The following is a 17,434-nucleotide window of genomic DNA, read 5'->3' on the forward strand; positions in this document are numbered from 1 at the left end:
TGAGCTTATTTTATATTCCAATAGGTAAGAGCCTAAAGAGAGGGAGAGACTAAACAGAGTGCAGGACACATTCAAGCTTCTGTATGTAACTGGAGTAAGAATAACAGCTAATATTTCACTAAATATTTATGGGATGGACCAGGTTCTGTGCTAAAGACTTTGCATGTATTAACTCATTTGATCCTCACCACTATGCTATGAGTCAGGCACCAATTTATTACTCCCATTTTACAATGAGGAAACAGACAAAATGTGATTATTAGATATATATGGGGAAGGCAAAATTCCAACAAAATTTCTGATGGAATCTCTATTCTCTCAGTCTCTTGCTTTACTCTGAACAACAAACTTCTTTATGATTACTGATTAAATGTATTCCTTCTTCTCTAGAAGGAACCCCTATTTTATTAAAACCCATTTTGTACACAGAAAGACAAGGATTAGTTAAATGTATAACTGACAAGCCAATGGGTGGAGTTTAAATGCATTCTTTAATCAGTAACATTCAGGGAGAAATTAGTTGTGTGCCCGTCACTTGTTCTCAGTTAACTTACTAATTTCTGAAAAGCTTCCTGAAAGAAAGAGTACACATTTTCAGGTCAATGAAATTAATTTCATAGTAATTAAATGAGCCAAGTTTAGACTTTTTCTTAATGTTTTATAATGTATACTTACCTTATGGTTAAAATATTTTTCAAACTTTAATCTTGCTAATTCTACACAGTGGGACCAATTTCTAGGTCTTCTGCTAAGTAACTTAATAACTTGAAAACAGCCCTCTAAACTTTGTCCAGTTTGTATCTTCTAGAATGAGAGGAAAAAAGAAAACAAAGCAAATACATGTCCAATTAATCACACAAACACACATGCACATATTCCCAGGAAATGTCAGCCAAAGTTTGAAGTGCCAGCTCATGTGTCTTATGATTTTATTATTTTCACCTCAAGCTCCCTGTCCCCGTCTTTCTACTTTCCCTCTTTCTTTTCTTTTCTGGAGGGGAAATGGGAAAAGATAGTATGTAAAATGTTAACTCTAAAGTTTCTTATCTCCCAAGTTATCCTCATGTCTTGCTAGTGGTAAGTTAGTACTATGTATGTACTTACTATACGAGGTGCTATGAATAATATTTTACACTAAAAAGCTGGCCTTTTTAGTGTAGGATTAAAGGAAAGTGAAAAAACAGCTTTGAAGTTGCCCTCACCATGAGACTAATAAATCTGAGACCATTCCTACTCCTGAAATTTTCACTAAAACTTACTTCAGTTTTTTCCAAAGAGCTTAACAATCTGTTTTATTATTTGTAGCTCTCTTATCATTTATCAAATCCTTATCAGGTTGAACCATATGAATTGCTGTTCTGTGAGTCAAACATGGTAAAATATTTGCAAGTCCATATAGTTTGACCAAATTAAAAATGAAGGGTTATTTGTGACCTGCTAACTTCGAGATTCCTCATATACTTACTATATACAATATTAATGTATAATCTCTGTTTAAGGAGGTAAACTATTTATAGGCAACCTGAAAATAAGATTACACTGACATAAAGTGTTGGGGTTAGCAGATGCAAACTACTATATACAGAATGGATAAACGACAAGGTTCTACTGTATAAGACAAGGAACTAAATTCAAAATCCTGTGATAAACCATAATGGAAAAGAATATGAAAAAGAATGTATATACATATAACTGAATCATTTTGCTGTACAGCAGAAATTACCACAACATTGGAAATCAACTACACTTCAATTAAAAAAAAAGTATATTGTTTTTTACCTTTAAGACTTCTTCTGCAGATGGATAGGTTTGCCAAAATTTGTTAAACAACGAAGGCTTGTAGGAAAAGGAACTTTCAAACTATAAGGGAAAAGAGGAAAACACATTACAAATAAAAGTATGTTTAAAAGTTGGAAACATCTGATGAATTGGGTAATTGGGATTGACATGTATACACTGATGTGTATAACATTGATGACTAATAAGAACCTGCTGTAGAAAAAAATAAAATTCAAAAATTAAAAAAAAAGTTGAATATATCATCTTTTCTACTTCAAAGAAAAATTTCTTAAAAAATATCTTTATTACCTTATCTCTTGCCCATTGTATAGTGTGTTCAATAGCAGCTGGAAAGGACTTTAGGGTACAAAATGGTATTTCTTCTTCTGGGGGATCCCGCTATTTTATAAAATATGACAACAGTTAAGAGAAGCAATGACAATTTTTTATGGAATGAATTTACTTGAGTGTTTTAAGACCATTAAAAAACAAAATTCAAAAATAAAACAAATCCAACATTCTTTATCTTCTTTCTCCTACACATTAAGAGGAAAAGTTTATTCTTTTGACACTTAACCCACGTGTTTATAGCAATGTAACAACACACACAAATTCTATTGTCACTTATTATCTGTGCACTCCTTTGGTACCATGTAGTACTCATATAGCAGACTATCATATATAATTACCTTTTTTTGTTTTCTCCAAGTATCAAGGTGACATTTAACACTTTAAATATTCTGCATTTTGAAAAATAATTCAAGAATTCCCAATATAGTGCCCACATACCGTTTATTTCTCCAGGCAGAAAAAATATTTGTAAGCAGGAATCATACGTTCTCGATGCTTGGTATAGTTTCTCGCAGAAATTGTGTATTAAATAAATGGCAAATGTCTATGTTGTGTCATATGAAAAAGTACCATTGAAGAAATCCATATTCTCTTAAAGGGTACATTTGGTACATTTAGTCTTATTGGCTTACCCAATCTAAAACAACTCACTTTGTCTCTTTTTACTTAGAGATTTTATTTTAGTGTGTTGATCTATAAAATACCACGGAATATTTTATAAACCAAAAAGGAAAGCCAGATGGAGTATTCAATTCTAATTTTTCTGAGTATGAAGTTAGAGAATATACATATAGGAGAAGGGGAAGATGTGGTAGAATGAGAGAATCAAGGGAACTTTCGGAATTTTGTAACATCCCCTACTTTGAAAATCTTCTAGTATGATCGCAGCATATCATGATTTTCTCCACCTAATTTCCTTCAAATCAAACTTATCAATTTTGTCTATTATAGTGTTTTTACTACATAAACTTCTGATTGCATGAGAGTAAAGGGGAAAACAAATTTTATTAAAATTTAAAAAATTTTCTGAACCAAACATAGCCATTAAATAAAGGATATTTATGCTTGTAAAATAATATTCTTCTTTCAATTTTACAACTTGGGTTGACCTTTTTAAAAAATTTTTAAAAATTAATTAATTAATTTATTTTTTGCGGTATGTGGGCCTCTCACTGTTGTGGTCTCTCCCATTGCGGAGCACAGGCTCCGGACGCACAGGCTCAGAGGCCATGGCTCACGGGCCCAGCCGCTCTGCGGCATGTGGGATCTTCCCGGACCGGGGCAAGAACCCGTGTCCCCTGCATCGGCAGGCGGACTCTCAACCACTGCACCACCAGGGAAGCCCAACCTTTTTTTTTTTTTTAAATCCCCAAGCCTACATTTCTTAGACCAGTGATTTTCAAAGTTGGCAGTATCGCAAAATCACTCGTGGAGGTTAAAAAAAAAAGTTACACCTATATCATTTGTATAAAATATATTGTTATAAATGGCTTGGTCCCTCATATGGAGAAACCGAGTCTTCAGTAAGATTTTGGGTGGGTCACCAGTTCAAAGGTTGCTAAAAACTAATCAAGCAGCTCTGAGAAACAAACAGTAAACACAAGAATAATATTCCAGAAAGACCGGAAACAAAATTTTGATGATTAAAAAAATAAGTTCAGCTACATTTAAAAAAATGTCTATACACATATGCACAGACATCATTGGCGGATCAAAAACAGAAGGGATTAGGAATGCTAAACCAAATTTGCTGACTAATGAAGAGAAATAAACCGTGAGATATAAAAATGATGAGATATAAAGAAGAGATATTTACTTTAAAAAAAGTGGTTCACTTACATGACTATTATAGGATTCAGTTAAATGAGGTACAATAACTTCAGTGTGTCCCTTAGTGCCCATTGTTCCAGAATCTAAGAGGGGCCGTAGATTTGCTAAGCAACGGCTATGTGAAAAGAAAATAGGTAACAAACATAAAAGTGAGCAGTAACAATGTAAACAGAGGACAACTTACCAATTTCTACTGACCATTTCACATGTTGATCACTTCTTGGATATAACACTTTAGGAAACAGATACATGACCACCAAACAACCCATTTATTATTACCATCCCCTTCCTCCCACAAACTTTGTTGCTCACTATAGCAATTTTTGTCTCTACCTTCCATTCCCAAAGTTTGGTAGTTTTAGAACAAGACACATTACGTTTATCTTGTTCTAAAACTCCTACACAGAATGGATAAACAACAAGGTCCTAATGTGTAGCACAGGGAACTATATTCAATATCCTGTGATAAACCATAATGGAAAAGAATATAAAAAAAGAATGTCTCTATGTGTATAACTGAGTCACTGCTGTACAGCAGAGATTGCCACAACACTATAAATCAACTATACTTCAATAAGAAAACAGAAAAAACAAACTCCTATCAAATTTTGGGCTTCAACTTTTTTTCCTCTGGGTTAACTCTTAATTAATGTGTTACCCTTTCTTTTCTTGTTTTCTATTTCTTCTTTGGTTTATTTTCCGACTATAAGTTCTACCTCACTGTATCTTTTCAACATTTTCTTCATCCCAAACCTTCTTTCTCAATACTTATGATACCTATATTCAACACACTTTATTTAATTTCTTAGTTTCTTTTTTGGCTTTCTCTGCACAAGTTTACAAACTTTCCACTGTACTCTCAACTGGTAAATTTTCCTGCTAATAAATCTGCTCTAGCACCCTAACATTAAAGAGTCATACAAAGATATAAGAAAGATTATGTAAGGTGTATACATCATAGTCATTTATTCATCTACTTATTTAACAAATATTTACTGAATGACACCATGTATTGGGCACTGAGGACAGAGTGATGGGAAAATAAATAATAACTGAATAAATGATTTAATGAGGAAACAAATATTAAATAAATGTGCATATCAATAAAAAATAAGTGCTATGAAGGAAACATGAGTGCTGTGAAAGATTATCTTAGGAGGATCTAATTTAGAATTCAGGAGTTAAAGAAAGTCTGTTTGAATAAAGACATTTAGGCTGAAACTGAAAGGATGAGAGAAAAAACTAAAGGAAGTGAAGAGTAAGTAGGCAGATTTGGGGTCAGGAGCTTTAGAACAAGATAAACATAATTTCCTGAGGTTGAAGGAGATCATGTACAAGTCCCTGAGGTGAAAAGTGTTAGATGCCCCCACTGTAAGAACTGAAAGAAAGAATGTGTGGCTAGAATAAGGGGAGCCAGGGAGAAACAGTAAATTTTAAGATGGAGTGGTGGACAGGTGGCAGATACTCTATGAAAAACATTTAGGTCATTTTAAAGATTTTTAATTTTATCCTGTCTCTAATGGGAAATCATCAAAAGGCTTGGGTTCGAGGAGAACTATAATAGGAACATAAAGAATAATCAGAAACTTCAGTAACTTTTCAATAAATAGGTGTGAGAAATGAACTGAAAACAAAAGAAAGACAATTTCTATGAACCTGAATTTCAAGAACATACCTGTCTACGTATCTCCTGGCTTCCACATTATCTAATGCTGTAATAATTATATCCTGCTTAGTATAGAACTCATCATTGTAAATCACCTCGGTGGCTGGACATACTTTGTTCAAGTGTGCATCTATCTTTAATTGAGGATTTATTTTCAGGGTTGCATCAGCAGCAGTATAGCTTTTAGGTTTCTAAACAAATAACATATAAAAACAGAAGAAATAAATGGTAAACAGGAAAAATAGACCATGACTGAACTTAAAACATTTTTTATATGAAGAATAATGTAATGAGACCAGTTTTCATTTTTAATTTGTGGATATTACATTCACTGTGGTCATGCTGCATTTAGTAATGCACATTAGAATTAATAATTCATACATTATTAATAAAAATGTAAACAACTTCTATTTTACAGCTAAGTGCTCTGTAATTCTTAAAATATTAGTTAAAAGTCTAATTAAAAGTACATTTTTCCCTAGTAATGAGGTTTGAATCAAGTAAGTGCCTAGAAAAAAAATGAGAACACATTCAGTACAATATTAGAAATCCAAGTTCTATAGAATATGAACTCTCAGAGGTATGGTAACCTAATATCAATATTTTGGTACTAAAATGTTTAAAAAATTTTACCATTTCTGGATGGAAATAAAAAATTATTATATATGTTTCAGTTTTATAAAAAGAGTACTCTTTCTTTTCTTTTAGAGTTAGTGATCATTTTTAAATCACTGGTGTCCTTTCAGGTGCTATCATAGTTTATTTGGGAGTACTGGCTCTGACACTAAGTATCTATAGATCATTCAGCTTGAACAAATGTATCTAGTTTTAATGGTATCTGTCTCTTCTCATATTGTTAGACGGACATGTTTTTACTTCTCAGTGCTATTAGCATTCATACATACAAACTGTAAACTTTGTTAGAAGTGTAAAACAAACAGGCTTTAATAGTTCTTTTATAAGTAAAATGCACAAAGGTCTGTGAATGAATCTTATCACATAAATTTTAGTTCATGAGAGACCCTGTTACTTAGTTCTTTGTATTTGGATAGGTGAGGTCATTCGGTTAACTATGCCACTATATAACTATATAAAAGTATGCTTTAATTACTTTCCTGTTCATGACATTTCTTAGTTTACTAAGAGTCTCAATGAGTTGTAGAACAACAAAGTGAAAAAAATTTCTAAAGAGCAAATTTGCTTGACTGACTAAATTGTTTCTTTTACTGACTTAAATATTTTGACCTCCATAAAAAAGACTGAAAATAAGCATTATTTTATAATAAAAAGGGATGTTAAATAATCAAACAAGATCAAAAGAGCAAAAATGTCTCAAACTTTACCTGTTTTGCAATAAAGGTTAATAAAAAAGACAGTGCCAAATTTGTCATCTATAAAAACTTCAAATTAGGGAAGCTGTTTTTATATCCTAAGATGTTTCTAAAATTACAGATACATCTTGATTATAAAATGAAAAAAATACTGCCCATCATTCACAACTCAGATTTTAACACCCAAAATCAATGCAAAAACTAATTTTTATATTAAAAAATAATTATATATTTTCTCTATTGTCATTCCCATTATTTGATAATTTGAGAGATTCTCATAAAATAAAGAAGATACTATGCTTGTTCAAGCTCCATTTTCTATTTATAAAAAGGAAACTCTCTTCTTTTTTGTATAACATAATAGATGATTCAAATTTGAAACAGTATAACAACACACCTGTATGTGATGAGGACGAAATAGAAACTGTCTATTCAAGTTGGATTTTTCTATCAAGTCCGGATCTGTTACTGTAACCTAATACCAAGGAAAAAAATGGCTGAAATTACATAAGAGATAAATTTAAATCTACTTTGTTTTTCTCTGAATGACTAAAACAACTCCCACAAGTTATTCTAAATTAATTTGGCTGGTGAAAGTTATAATACAAATACTCCAAAACTGGTTACCAATACTACTGTTTTTATACTTATATTTAATGATAATGTTTAGCATACGAACATGTCAAACAAAACAGCTGAAACCAACTGCAACTCCTACTCAAAACTTTTTTTTAACTATTCATAACAAAATAAAGGTTTAACATCACTATCACATTTTAGAACCGTAATGGATTAGCCATAGAGGAGTTAGCTCTTCTTTCTACACATATTTATTCTCAATCTCAATTGATTGGGAAAGAAAGCCTGCATGTTTCAATTTGAAAGCTCTTGCTAAAGCAGAGGTCTACAAACTACAGTGCAGGCAGGCTGCCTGTTTTTGTAAATAAGTTTTACTGAACACTGTCACGCCACTTTATGGCTGTTTTCATACTGCAATGGCAGAGCTCAGCAGCTGTGACAGAGCCTTAAGATCCACAAGCCTAGAACAGTTACAATCTGGTTAAGAAAAAGTTTGCAGACCCCCATTCTAAAGGATGAAAGATTAAAGTAAACAGATCCAAGATAATCTAAAAAGTACTCATAATGCATTTGCCACTTAAGCTAGTATTTGTATAAGATTTCACTAGAAGCAGTATTCTCAGAGTGTGTTCCAGCTGTTACATGTTGATTTGTATTCCCAAACACATTCACTTTCTTTTAGCTGGCATTTCAGATATATATATATATATACATATATATGTATATATAGATATAGGTATGTGTATATATATATATATTTTTTGTTTGTTTTGTTTTCAACAGTTCTTTTTAATTACGTGTTAGAGGGTATCTCTTTGAAATGGGGGGAAAAAAAAGCACAGAAAATGTCCTTTAAGAAAAAGCTTAATCAATGTATACTTATTGTGATTACTGATTAAAAAGCTTTTTCTTCTACCTCCCCCAACCCTACTTTTTATCCACTTTTTTTTGTTGTTCTTCTACTGGATTGATCGAGTATTCTTGATTCTAATCCTCCCTCAACGCCCCTGTCAACCCCTCACTGAACTGATTTGGAAGTTAAATCTCTATTTTTATGTGGTGATATTCAAAATTTTAACATGTACATGTGACTTAAGATCTAAAATTAAAATCTCCATCTTCCTCCTGAACAACTGGAGGATATTTGAACTCTCCCTTCTGTTTTCCATATCAATGAACATTTTACTTATTCTTAACCAGCCCACCCCCAAACTGGTCAATATTTTAATTAAAGGTTTTAAAAATTAATGCTTATTTAAATCTAAGAATGCTGATAAATGCCTCTACTTACCCTTGCTTCACACATTGCCTGTATTAATCCATAGTTCTTTCAGTGAGAATAAGCAGTAATCTTTCATCATTTTACTAGTCAATTATCTTTTTTTTTTTTTTCTCTTAACAGATAATTTAGCTGGGTATAGAAATCTAGGTTGATAATCCCTTGCACTATAAAGATATGCTTCTCTATCTTCAGGTGTGCATTTATTGCTGATGAGAAGTCTACTAAGTAATCTCTTTTTATCTTTGCTTTTGATTTGTTTGGGATTAGTTTACCTTTTCAATCTGAACACACTTGTCTCTTCAACTCTGGAAACTTGTCATTATCCTTGGAATATATTACTTCTTCTCCCTTATCTTTACTCTCTCTGGAAATTCTACTACACTTATGTTGGACCATGCAAATGTATCCTCTTTCATTTAAAAAAAAAAAGAATCTTTCTATACTATATTTTGGGTATTTATCTTCTTTTCATCAATTCTCACTTCAGCTATATTGGAATTTTAAGTTCACTGATTATACAAAAATTCTTCCTTGGCTTTTTGTGAAAATTCCAGTGCCTTTTTCCCTCATGTTTCCATTCCTCTTTCTATGTCTTTGGTCATTTTTAACTTTACAGTTTGTTCTATTACCTGTAGCACTCCTATTATCTATAGTTCTTAGAGAGTTAATTCTTCTATTTTCATTGGCTGATTCTTCCAGGTGGTACCTTTTTCTAGTAGACTGTCATTTTTCATTGTGAATTGTCTTGAATGGATGTTGATTTCTCTGCATAGTCCTATGTACTCTCAGTGTGTAAGTACCACCATGATGTGGTTTTGCATTTGTTTTAATCAGAGGTTTCAATGGCCCTAAATTTGTTATATTCATTTCTCTTCTTGAAGTTTTTATATGGTATAATTTTGGACCCCATACACCAGTGTGGTGCAGCTCTGAGTTATGATTTCTTACAAATGACTTTCTTTCTAGTTAATGTATTGGACATATATTTAAGACAGAAACACTTATGAGTCACCACAGCTTTTAGCTCAGGAATTAATTTTCCTCTTGGTTCCTGGAACCTGGGGCTTTCTCTTTCCTTCCTTCTAGTTAGTTTGGCTACATATGTAAACACTTTAAAAAAGAATAATTTATACAGCAAGACTATCCATTTGCAGTAGGCTAGAAATCTGTCCACATTAACTTACCTTGTTTTGTTACCTGAAGTAAGTAGGTTTATTTACTATAGTTCTTTTCCTGACTTTTATATGCTGATATGTATTATGAAGTTCCAAGGAGTAAAGTAGGTGATATCCAAACTTGTGTAACCAAGGATTTTTTTTTTAAGAAATACTTTAAAAACTACCAGAACTAAGTCATTTGTGGAACAGAATTTAGGAAATGCTGAGCAGGAATAACATTAACTGTAGGACAGCTGCCTGTAACTGTGAGAGTAAGTTTAATAAACTATAAAATGTGAACTATTAAATAAATTTTAGTCATTTAATTACTATTAGTCACCATGATAAATCTATGACATCACCACTGTAGTGTACATCTTAAAGGCAAACAGCATCAATGAAATACATTTTTATTTAAATATATGACATGGCTTTCCAGTTAACTGACATTTATCATCTTAAGAATTTATACTGTATACCAAAGTTTACACTACTCACTCTTCTTTTGATACTCACCAATTGAAACAATATCTGAGTACTCTGCAACTTTCTAATGTTAGCTTCTCCCATCTTAAATATTTATTTAATAATAAGTAGTATCTAATAGAAATAACAGTATTAATGTGCTTTATTGTTTCAAAAGCCCTTTCATATTTGATCTTCATAATTACATTATGAGGCAGGTAGTACAGATAACAGTTTCACAATACTAAAGAAAGAAACTGAGGAGCAGAGAACTCAAGTTATTTGTCACAAGGTCACATAAATTTTGAAAAATGGTCAGGGTATATTAAGAATCTTCCAATTTCTAGCCTAGTGGCCCTATCCTCAAAAAACAATACTTCAGATCCATGCAGTCAAATATGATTCAAAACTGGGCAGCAAAAGAAATATAAACTTTTAACTCTCAAGGATTTATTTCTTACCATTCCCTTCTCTTTGCCTGTGCCAATACCTAGCAAAGCAAAATTTTTTAACATTTCACAGCCTATGGCTCCACATCCTACCTATGGAGAAGAAAAATAAAAGGTATCAGATTAAATAAAATTAAAACATCTACTTACTAAAGAGCAATTTCATCTTAAGTTTCTACAAATGCTGTTACAATAAATACATACTTTTAAAAATAATTTGAACTTTTAAAGTAACTTAAAAATCATTTTACTTTAAAATATTTAATGGTTCATGATATCATTATAAATGTCTCGATTAAAAAAATGTATAAATCATAGAAGGAAAAGCATAATATTTATAATTCCTTTAAAAAGAAGACATTTTAATATTCCACACAAAAGCCAAAGTTTGAACTCAGTTTTTATATAAGATGGAAACAAACAGCATGAAACAGTGCAACATTACAATTAAAAAGATTACTTGTTTATAGATAATTTTCTAAACTCATTTGATGAATATAACTATTCTAAGACTTTTAAGTAAAAACTAATAAGAGATTCTACATGCAGGTAAAAGCTCAGGAATACTGCTGATTTTCAAAATATTATTTAAAAAATGAATAATAAAAATCAGTAGTACTTTTAGGACTGATTATAATAATTAAAAAAAAATAAGTGGCAGGAGAAGTCGTCTTATGCTATTGGGGAGAGCTTCCCTGTCAATGCACTAAGACATTTAAGAAAGACAGATCCACCTACATATTCCTACATTTGGTTAGAAAAAACAAAACAAACCCAAAACCCACAATTTTTAATGTATTTCTAGAAAATCATTTAATGTTCAAAACTATTATACTCGTATTTTAACTTTACACATACTAATTCTCTAGACGATGGGTTGGCAAACGTCTTCTATAAAGGGCCAGACAGTGAATGTTTTCATCTTTGTAAGCGATACAGTCTTTTTCACAACTACTCAGCTCCACTATTATAGTATGAAAGAAGCCATAGACAATATTTGAATAAATGGGCTTGGCTGTGTTCTCGTGAAACTTTATTTATAGAAACAGGCAGCAGGATGGATTTGGCCTGCAGGTACAGTTTACAAATTCCTGTTTTAAACATTTCCTGAATGTCTACTATGTTAGAAACTGTACTCAAATTTCCTTTAATAAATTAACTTGATATACAAGAGCAGTTTGACTGTACTATTTATTCTCATTATTATTCCTACTTACTAAAAAGATATTCAAATTTTGTAGCTTCCGACACAAAGTGTCTCCAATGCAGGCTCGTAAGGCATCATATCTATCTCCTCTGTAAAAAACAATATAAACCAAGAAAATAGAATGGCATAAAAAAATATTATTAAGATTAGTTTCATTGCTGCTAGTACCAATTTAATGAGTTTCTTCCAAACTAATAGATACATTATCTTATTTGAAAGAGAAGAAACTTCATAAAGAAATCAGTTGTTTCTTTTTTCCATTTGACTTAATATTCTAAGTCCAAATGACTTAAGTGAAGGTCACTTTAGTTTATCTGGAAAAAAATTTTTAAGGCAGGGATTTTTAATAAAGGTTTGTAGAGAAGACTATGGTTGAGCTTTGAAGTTGTTAACCCACTTAAATTGAAGGCAGAACTTTGGGTTATGTGTATTTCTGGGAGAATGAATTCATAAGCTTTTATCAGATTCCCAAAGAGATATGTGACCCAAAAGGTAAAGAATGACTGATATAAATAAAAGCTGCAGGTAGCAACTGTTTTCATCTAAAATCAGAATGATGTTTTGAAACCTAACCATTCTCATGATATAAATTTAACACTTTATATTCATTACTTATAAGGTGGTAAAGAGATACTGCATTATTATGACACAATCTCTAAGTAGAGAAGAAATGACTGCAGAAGTGAGCTAAGGAGAAAAGACATCTAAAACAAATGCATGTTTGCACAAAAACTCTTTTAATCTAGTTGCTCCTTATAAACATACAACTAAGAAAAAAGCAACAAAAAGGTCAGTATTACCGTGGGAGAAATTCTTCACGTTCAGGTTTGCCTAGGGATTCGACAATATCTGCTGCTTCAATATATAACTTAAAGTAGAAGATAAAAACATAACTTACTATGTAGAAAGCTAAATTGCTAGAAAAATTATCTTCTGTAGTTATTTAATGATCATTAAAGAAAACAATGATAAACATGCTGCTTCAGAGTAAAATAATGGATTAAAAAATATAATTGTTTCTTATGCAATAAACATTCCTTACATTCTTTCATTGAAACAATGGTTAAATCTGGAGGAACTGTAAAAAGATATAATTTGATTCATGTCATTTAGCCATCTTACAGACGACATATTCTATTATTAACAAACAAAAGGAAATTTCACCTCCAAATCTATTTTTTATAACTACATAAAAACTTCTGGAAGCTCATTCAATTTCAGCTACATGTGAATAATTTGTTTACTTTTGATAGGAAAGTACCTAGTCCATATTTAATTTCCAACTTGGAAACTATGTCATCTGTAATTATTACATACACTACAGAGGAAATGGTCTAGGAAGCCACAATTTCAGCATTTAAAATAATATCAAACAGAATTAGTTCAGGTTAATGAAAAAAACCCCTGAGTCTCATTCTCATTTTCATTTTAAGTTAACTTATATGGCTAAAAAACGTGAACATGACCATGAACATGAATAAATGGTTATTTATTTAATTATAACATAGAATCTATATTAATAACATAATTTATATTCCCCATGCTGCTAATAGTTATATCTAAACCAGACTTTTACAATTGAACTTGTACACCGTGTTAAAATAAACCAAATAATCCAGCAGCAAAATAACATTAATTAATAGCATCGATAATAAATTTACAAATTTTAATTATTAAAGCTAAATTTAAACTTTTTAAAACATAATAAACAAGATCAATGTTATATTCAAATGTTTAAAATTAAAAAAAAATAAAGGGCCTGAAGAGTATCCTTTGATACACTTTGCCAATTATTCCTTCTGGTAATAGAAACCAGGGTTTTTCCATCTTGTGATGTTTTTACCCTATATAGTTATCAAACTTTTACCATTCCTATGCTTTCTACCTTTAGAAGTTTATACATAGAAACTAGGGAATCTGAAGATTCATGATGCCAAAAGACTCCATGGAACAGTTCAGGAGTCCTGAAAGCATGTGACTGCTAAACTAACAGTAGTGGAAACTAAATATAAGGATAAGAAAATTCCTTATATATAACGAATATAAGAATGAAAATTCCTTCACTCTCACAAATGAGGGAAATACATCCTAGAATGCAACTCTGGGTTACATGCCATAGCCTCAACAAATGATCCTGTCAGTTTCCATTACAGAATTAAGTTTTGGTGGCACATCACATCTGACTCATGCATCAAAAAATATTTTAAGGTTGCTTTTATAATATATTAATTAATACTATGTTATAATTCATAACAGACTTTCATTATATGGGTGAATAATTCAACCTTAAGTACAAAAAAAATATTAAAATAGAGAACTAACCCACTGGCATAAAGGAGAAAACTTTCCTGTCACAGCTTTCAATACTTCTTGGCTGGCAACACCTCCTACTGCTGCAGCAAGTGGGGGTAAAAAGCCTTGGGCAGTCCAAGAGAGCCAACGCACAATGTCATAATTTACTTCAGGCTGAAACACAAGCCACGAAAGACAATAATATTAACAGTATTCACATGGTATACTCAAAATTTCAATAAATAATTATACCTTAACTTCTAAAAGAGCTACTCAATTTCCCTAATAGTTTTTAAGTCCTAAAAAAAAGTCCCAATCTCATAATAAAAGATCCAATTCCATGTCAGTTACCTTAAGCGGTATATTTCATTACCAGTACCTGCCCAATTTTGCTTTCTGACTCTTTATGTGACACTAGGGAACAATTTAGAATTAACTGGATTATCTACCGTGATGTCGGACAAACAACCAGAATTTTAAAAAACATGTTTTAATGAAAACTATGGAAGAACCTTGCACCTACATAAATGAAAAAAAAAATGACCCATAAAAAATGATGAGCTATCATTTGTGCTTGAAGTGGCAAATAAAAAGTAAAACTGTAAAAAATGAGGCAATACATTGTTAGAAAAGGCAGTTTAGGAAAAAAATTGAGAGTAATGGCACTTTTGCATACAAATCTAAGAGCCAATCACCACAAAGTTCTCATTATCATACTTAAACTGAAATGATGTTTCTCAAAATAAAATTTGTTAGTATTTTTAAGAAAAAAATGGAGAACTGGATTTTGGAGCCATTATTTTAGCACAATTTCTTATTTGTCACAAAGATCTCTTCATGAGCTCTGGCTTCTCTTTCTCTTCCTGTTCTTTCAACATCAGTAACTAGAATCTTAACCTAGGATTCAAGTAGGGCTCAATTAATCTCTTGAAATTCTATGTAAAATGTACATTTAGGGGAAGAAGAAAGGCTTTTATAACATTATCAAAGATATCTATGATACAAAAAGAAGTTACTATTTACTCACATTCCACCCACTGCATTTCAATTTTCTATATCTCACTATTTTACAACTATTAAGCACTAAACTCAACTCAGATTACAATTTCATTTAAGATGTGGCATTTCTGAATGCAGAGATATTGGTGGTACTGATAATATTAAAAACAATGACAAGAATGCTAATAGAAGCAAGTAATTTGATTGAGCATCTATTTTGAGTTGTATATTATTAGTCCACATGTAATCTTCAAAATAATCCTAGGAAATATAATTTCTATCATACAAATTAGAAAACTGAGACTTTGAAAGATTAAGTAATTTACTCAAGATTTTACTGCTAGTAAGTGGTCAAACCAGGATCTGAACCCAAAAAGTCCAACTCTCCAGCTCTATTCTTACCATTAGGTTACACTATCTTTCAAGATTTTATATTTTGTAATAAACAAACATCCAAATCTAGGGAGTTTTTCATCACCCTAGGATAATGACTAAGGCCTATGTCTGAATTTCTGCACACGGTCTCCAAAAGATGATACATATCCACAAGAAGAGAAATAAACCAGTGGCAGGGCTTCAGTATTACTAAGAAACAGAAAATATGAACTTCAAATTGCCTGTAAATAGAAAAACAAACACCAAACCCCAAATGAACTATTTCTGGACTTCATATTGCTGCAAGCCTGAACAGAGAGCAGGAAGCGTGTAACCACAGAAAAGAGAATGAAAGGCCTAATGTGACAAAGCACAGTCAAAATCATCCTGAGAAAACAGAAGGCCCATACTAAGTGCAAAAAATACTGAACATGTATGAAGTCTGGCAGATCTCAGCAGTGGCTATGGTGAAAGAACTTCCCTGGGGAGAATGATGTAAATAGAAAGGGGGAGATATCCCTTGACAGAGAAGCTAAAAAAGGAAGTAAGAGAGGAAGTTAAGTAGGATTTGGCAGAAAGCAAAGAGATCCACAAGATATATCAACACGTATCCACCAAAAAAATTTTTTTAGGTAAAAAAAAAAAATCACCTATTAAAGAAACTCCTTTTAAGGAAGAGAAGAGGAAGAGGGGCTCTAGAAATAGAAATCTGAAAAAGCACCAAAAACCCTTACCCTGTCCAAAAGCATATACAGAAAAATCAGTTTACCAAACAAAGCAGATGTAAAAAGGAGACAGAAAATTAGAATCAAAACATTTCAGTACCGAAAATTTCTGCCCCAAACTAATTACAAGGCAGAGTAAATTTGACTGAGTGAATTATATATCAACAAACACTTGGAGATGTGGAAAACCCCACCTTGAATCAGAAATTTAATAACTAAGAACCCAAATGATCCATTCCACCTTCCCCAAAGGGGAAAAATAAATAAATAAAAGAAAATATGAATCTATGAATCAAAATGGGCTCATGGTATAACTGGAAAAACTGACTGATCAATCTTGAGTTATAACTTGGTAAAACTATTAGATTTCACAGATGAAAAATTACACAGAAGAAAAAAATATACAGGGCCCCAAGGCAAAAAGACCAGATTATTTATAAAAAGTAAGAAAAGTAAGCCGACATCGTATTTCTCAACTACAAGATACAAAGCAAGATATCAAGGAAGAAAGTTAACAGCCTTGAATTTTACTTTCAGCCAGGCTCCTTTCAAGAATAAAGGTTACAGAAAAATTTGAAATGTGTTAAGAACTCAGGGAATACGGTTAATTCTAAGCTCCTTCTGAGAAATGCACCAGTGACTAAACCTGATTTCAAGTCTTACTATAAAGCTACAGTAATCAAAATAGGATGGTACTAGCAAAAGGACAGAAACAACCAATGGAAGATAATATTGGGTTCAGAAAGAGTCCTACACATATGTGGTCAATAAATTTCTGACAAAGATGCCAAAAAAACTGAATAAAGAAAAAACTGTCTTTTCAATAAATGGGCTAGAATTATTGGATATTCATACACAAAAAAATTAACCTTGATCTATGCCTGGCAAGATAGAAAAAAACAAATTAATAAAAGTACAGGGCTTCCCTGGTGGCGCAGTGGTTGAGA

At 31.7% G+C, this 17,434-nt stretch overlaps 1 protein-coding gene across 3 annotated transcripts in view; it reads right to left on the minus strand.

The window, feature by feature from the left end:
• The window catches only part of UBA6 (ubiquitin like modifier activating enzyme 6), a 79,497-nt gene that overhangs the window by 15,685 nt on the left and 46,378 nt on the right, over positions 1-17,434 (minus strand). For all 3 annotated transcript variants that reach the window (XM_082838363.1, XM_082838364.1, XM_082838365.1), the window contains 10 exons: positions 14,419-14,562; positions 12,897-12,964; positions 12,107-12,185; positions 10,902-10,982; positions 7,355-7,432; positions 5,636-5,817; positions 3,970-4,075; positions 2,089-2,178; positions 1,780-1,860; positions 676-804 (listed from right to left, as the gene is read on the minus strand). In XM_082838363.1, coding sequence (XP_082694489.1) covers positions 676-804; positions 1,780-1,860; positions 2,089-2,178; positions 3,970-4,075; positions 5,636-5,817; positions 7,355-7,432; positions 10,902-10,982; positions 12,107-12,185; positions 12,897-12,964; positions 14,419-14,562 — 1,038 coding nt within the window. The remainder of the gene's footprint in view (positions 1-675; positions 805-1,779; positions 1,861-2,088; positions 2,179-3,969; positions 4,076-5,635; positions 5,818-7,354; positions 7,433-10,901; positions 10,983-12,106; positions 12,186-12,896; positions 12,965-14,418; positions 14,563-17,434) is intronic.

This window comes from Leucopleurus acutus (assembly GCF_964270905.1).
Source record: "Leucopleurus acutus genome assembly, chromosome: 4".
NCBI classification, from domain to species: domain Eukaryota; kingdom Metazoa; phylum Chordata; class Mammalia; order Artiodactyla; family Delphinidae; genus Leucopleurus; species Leucopleurus acutus.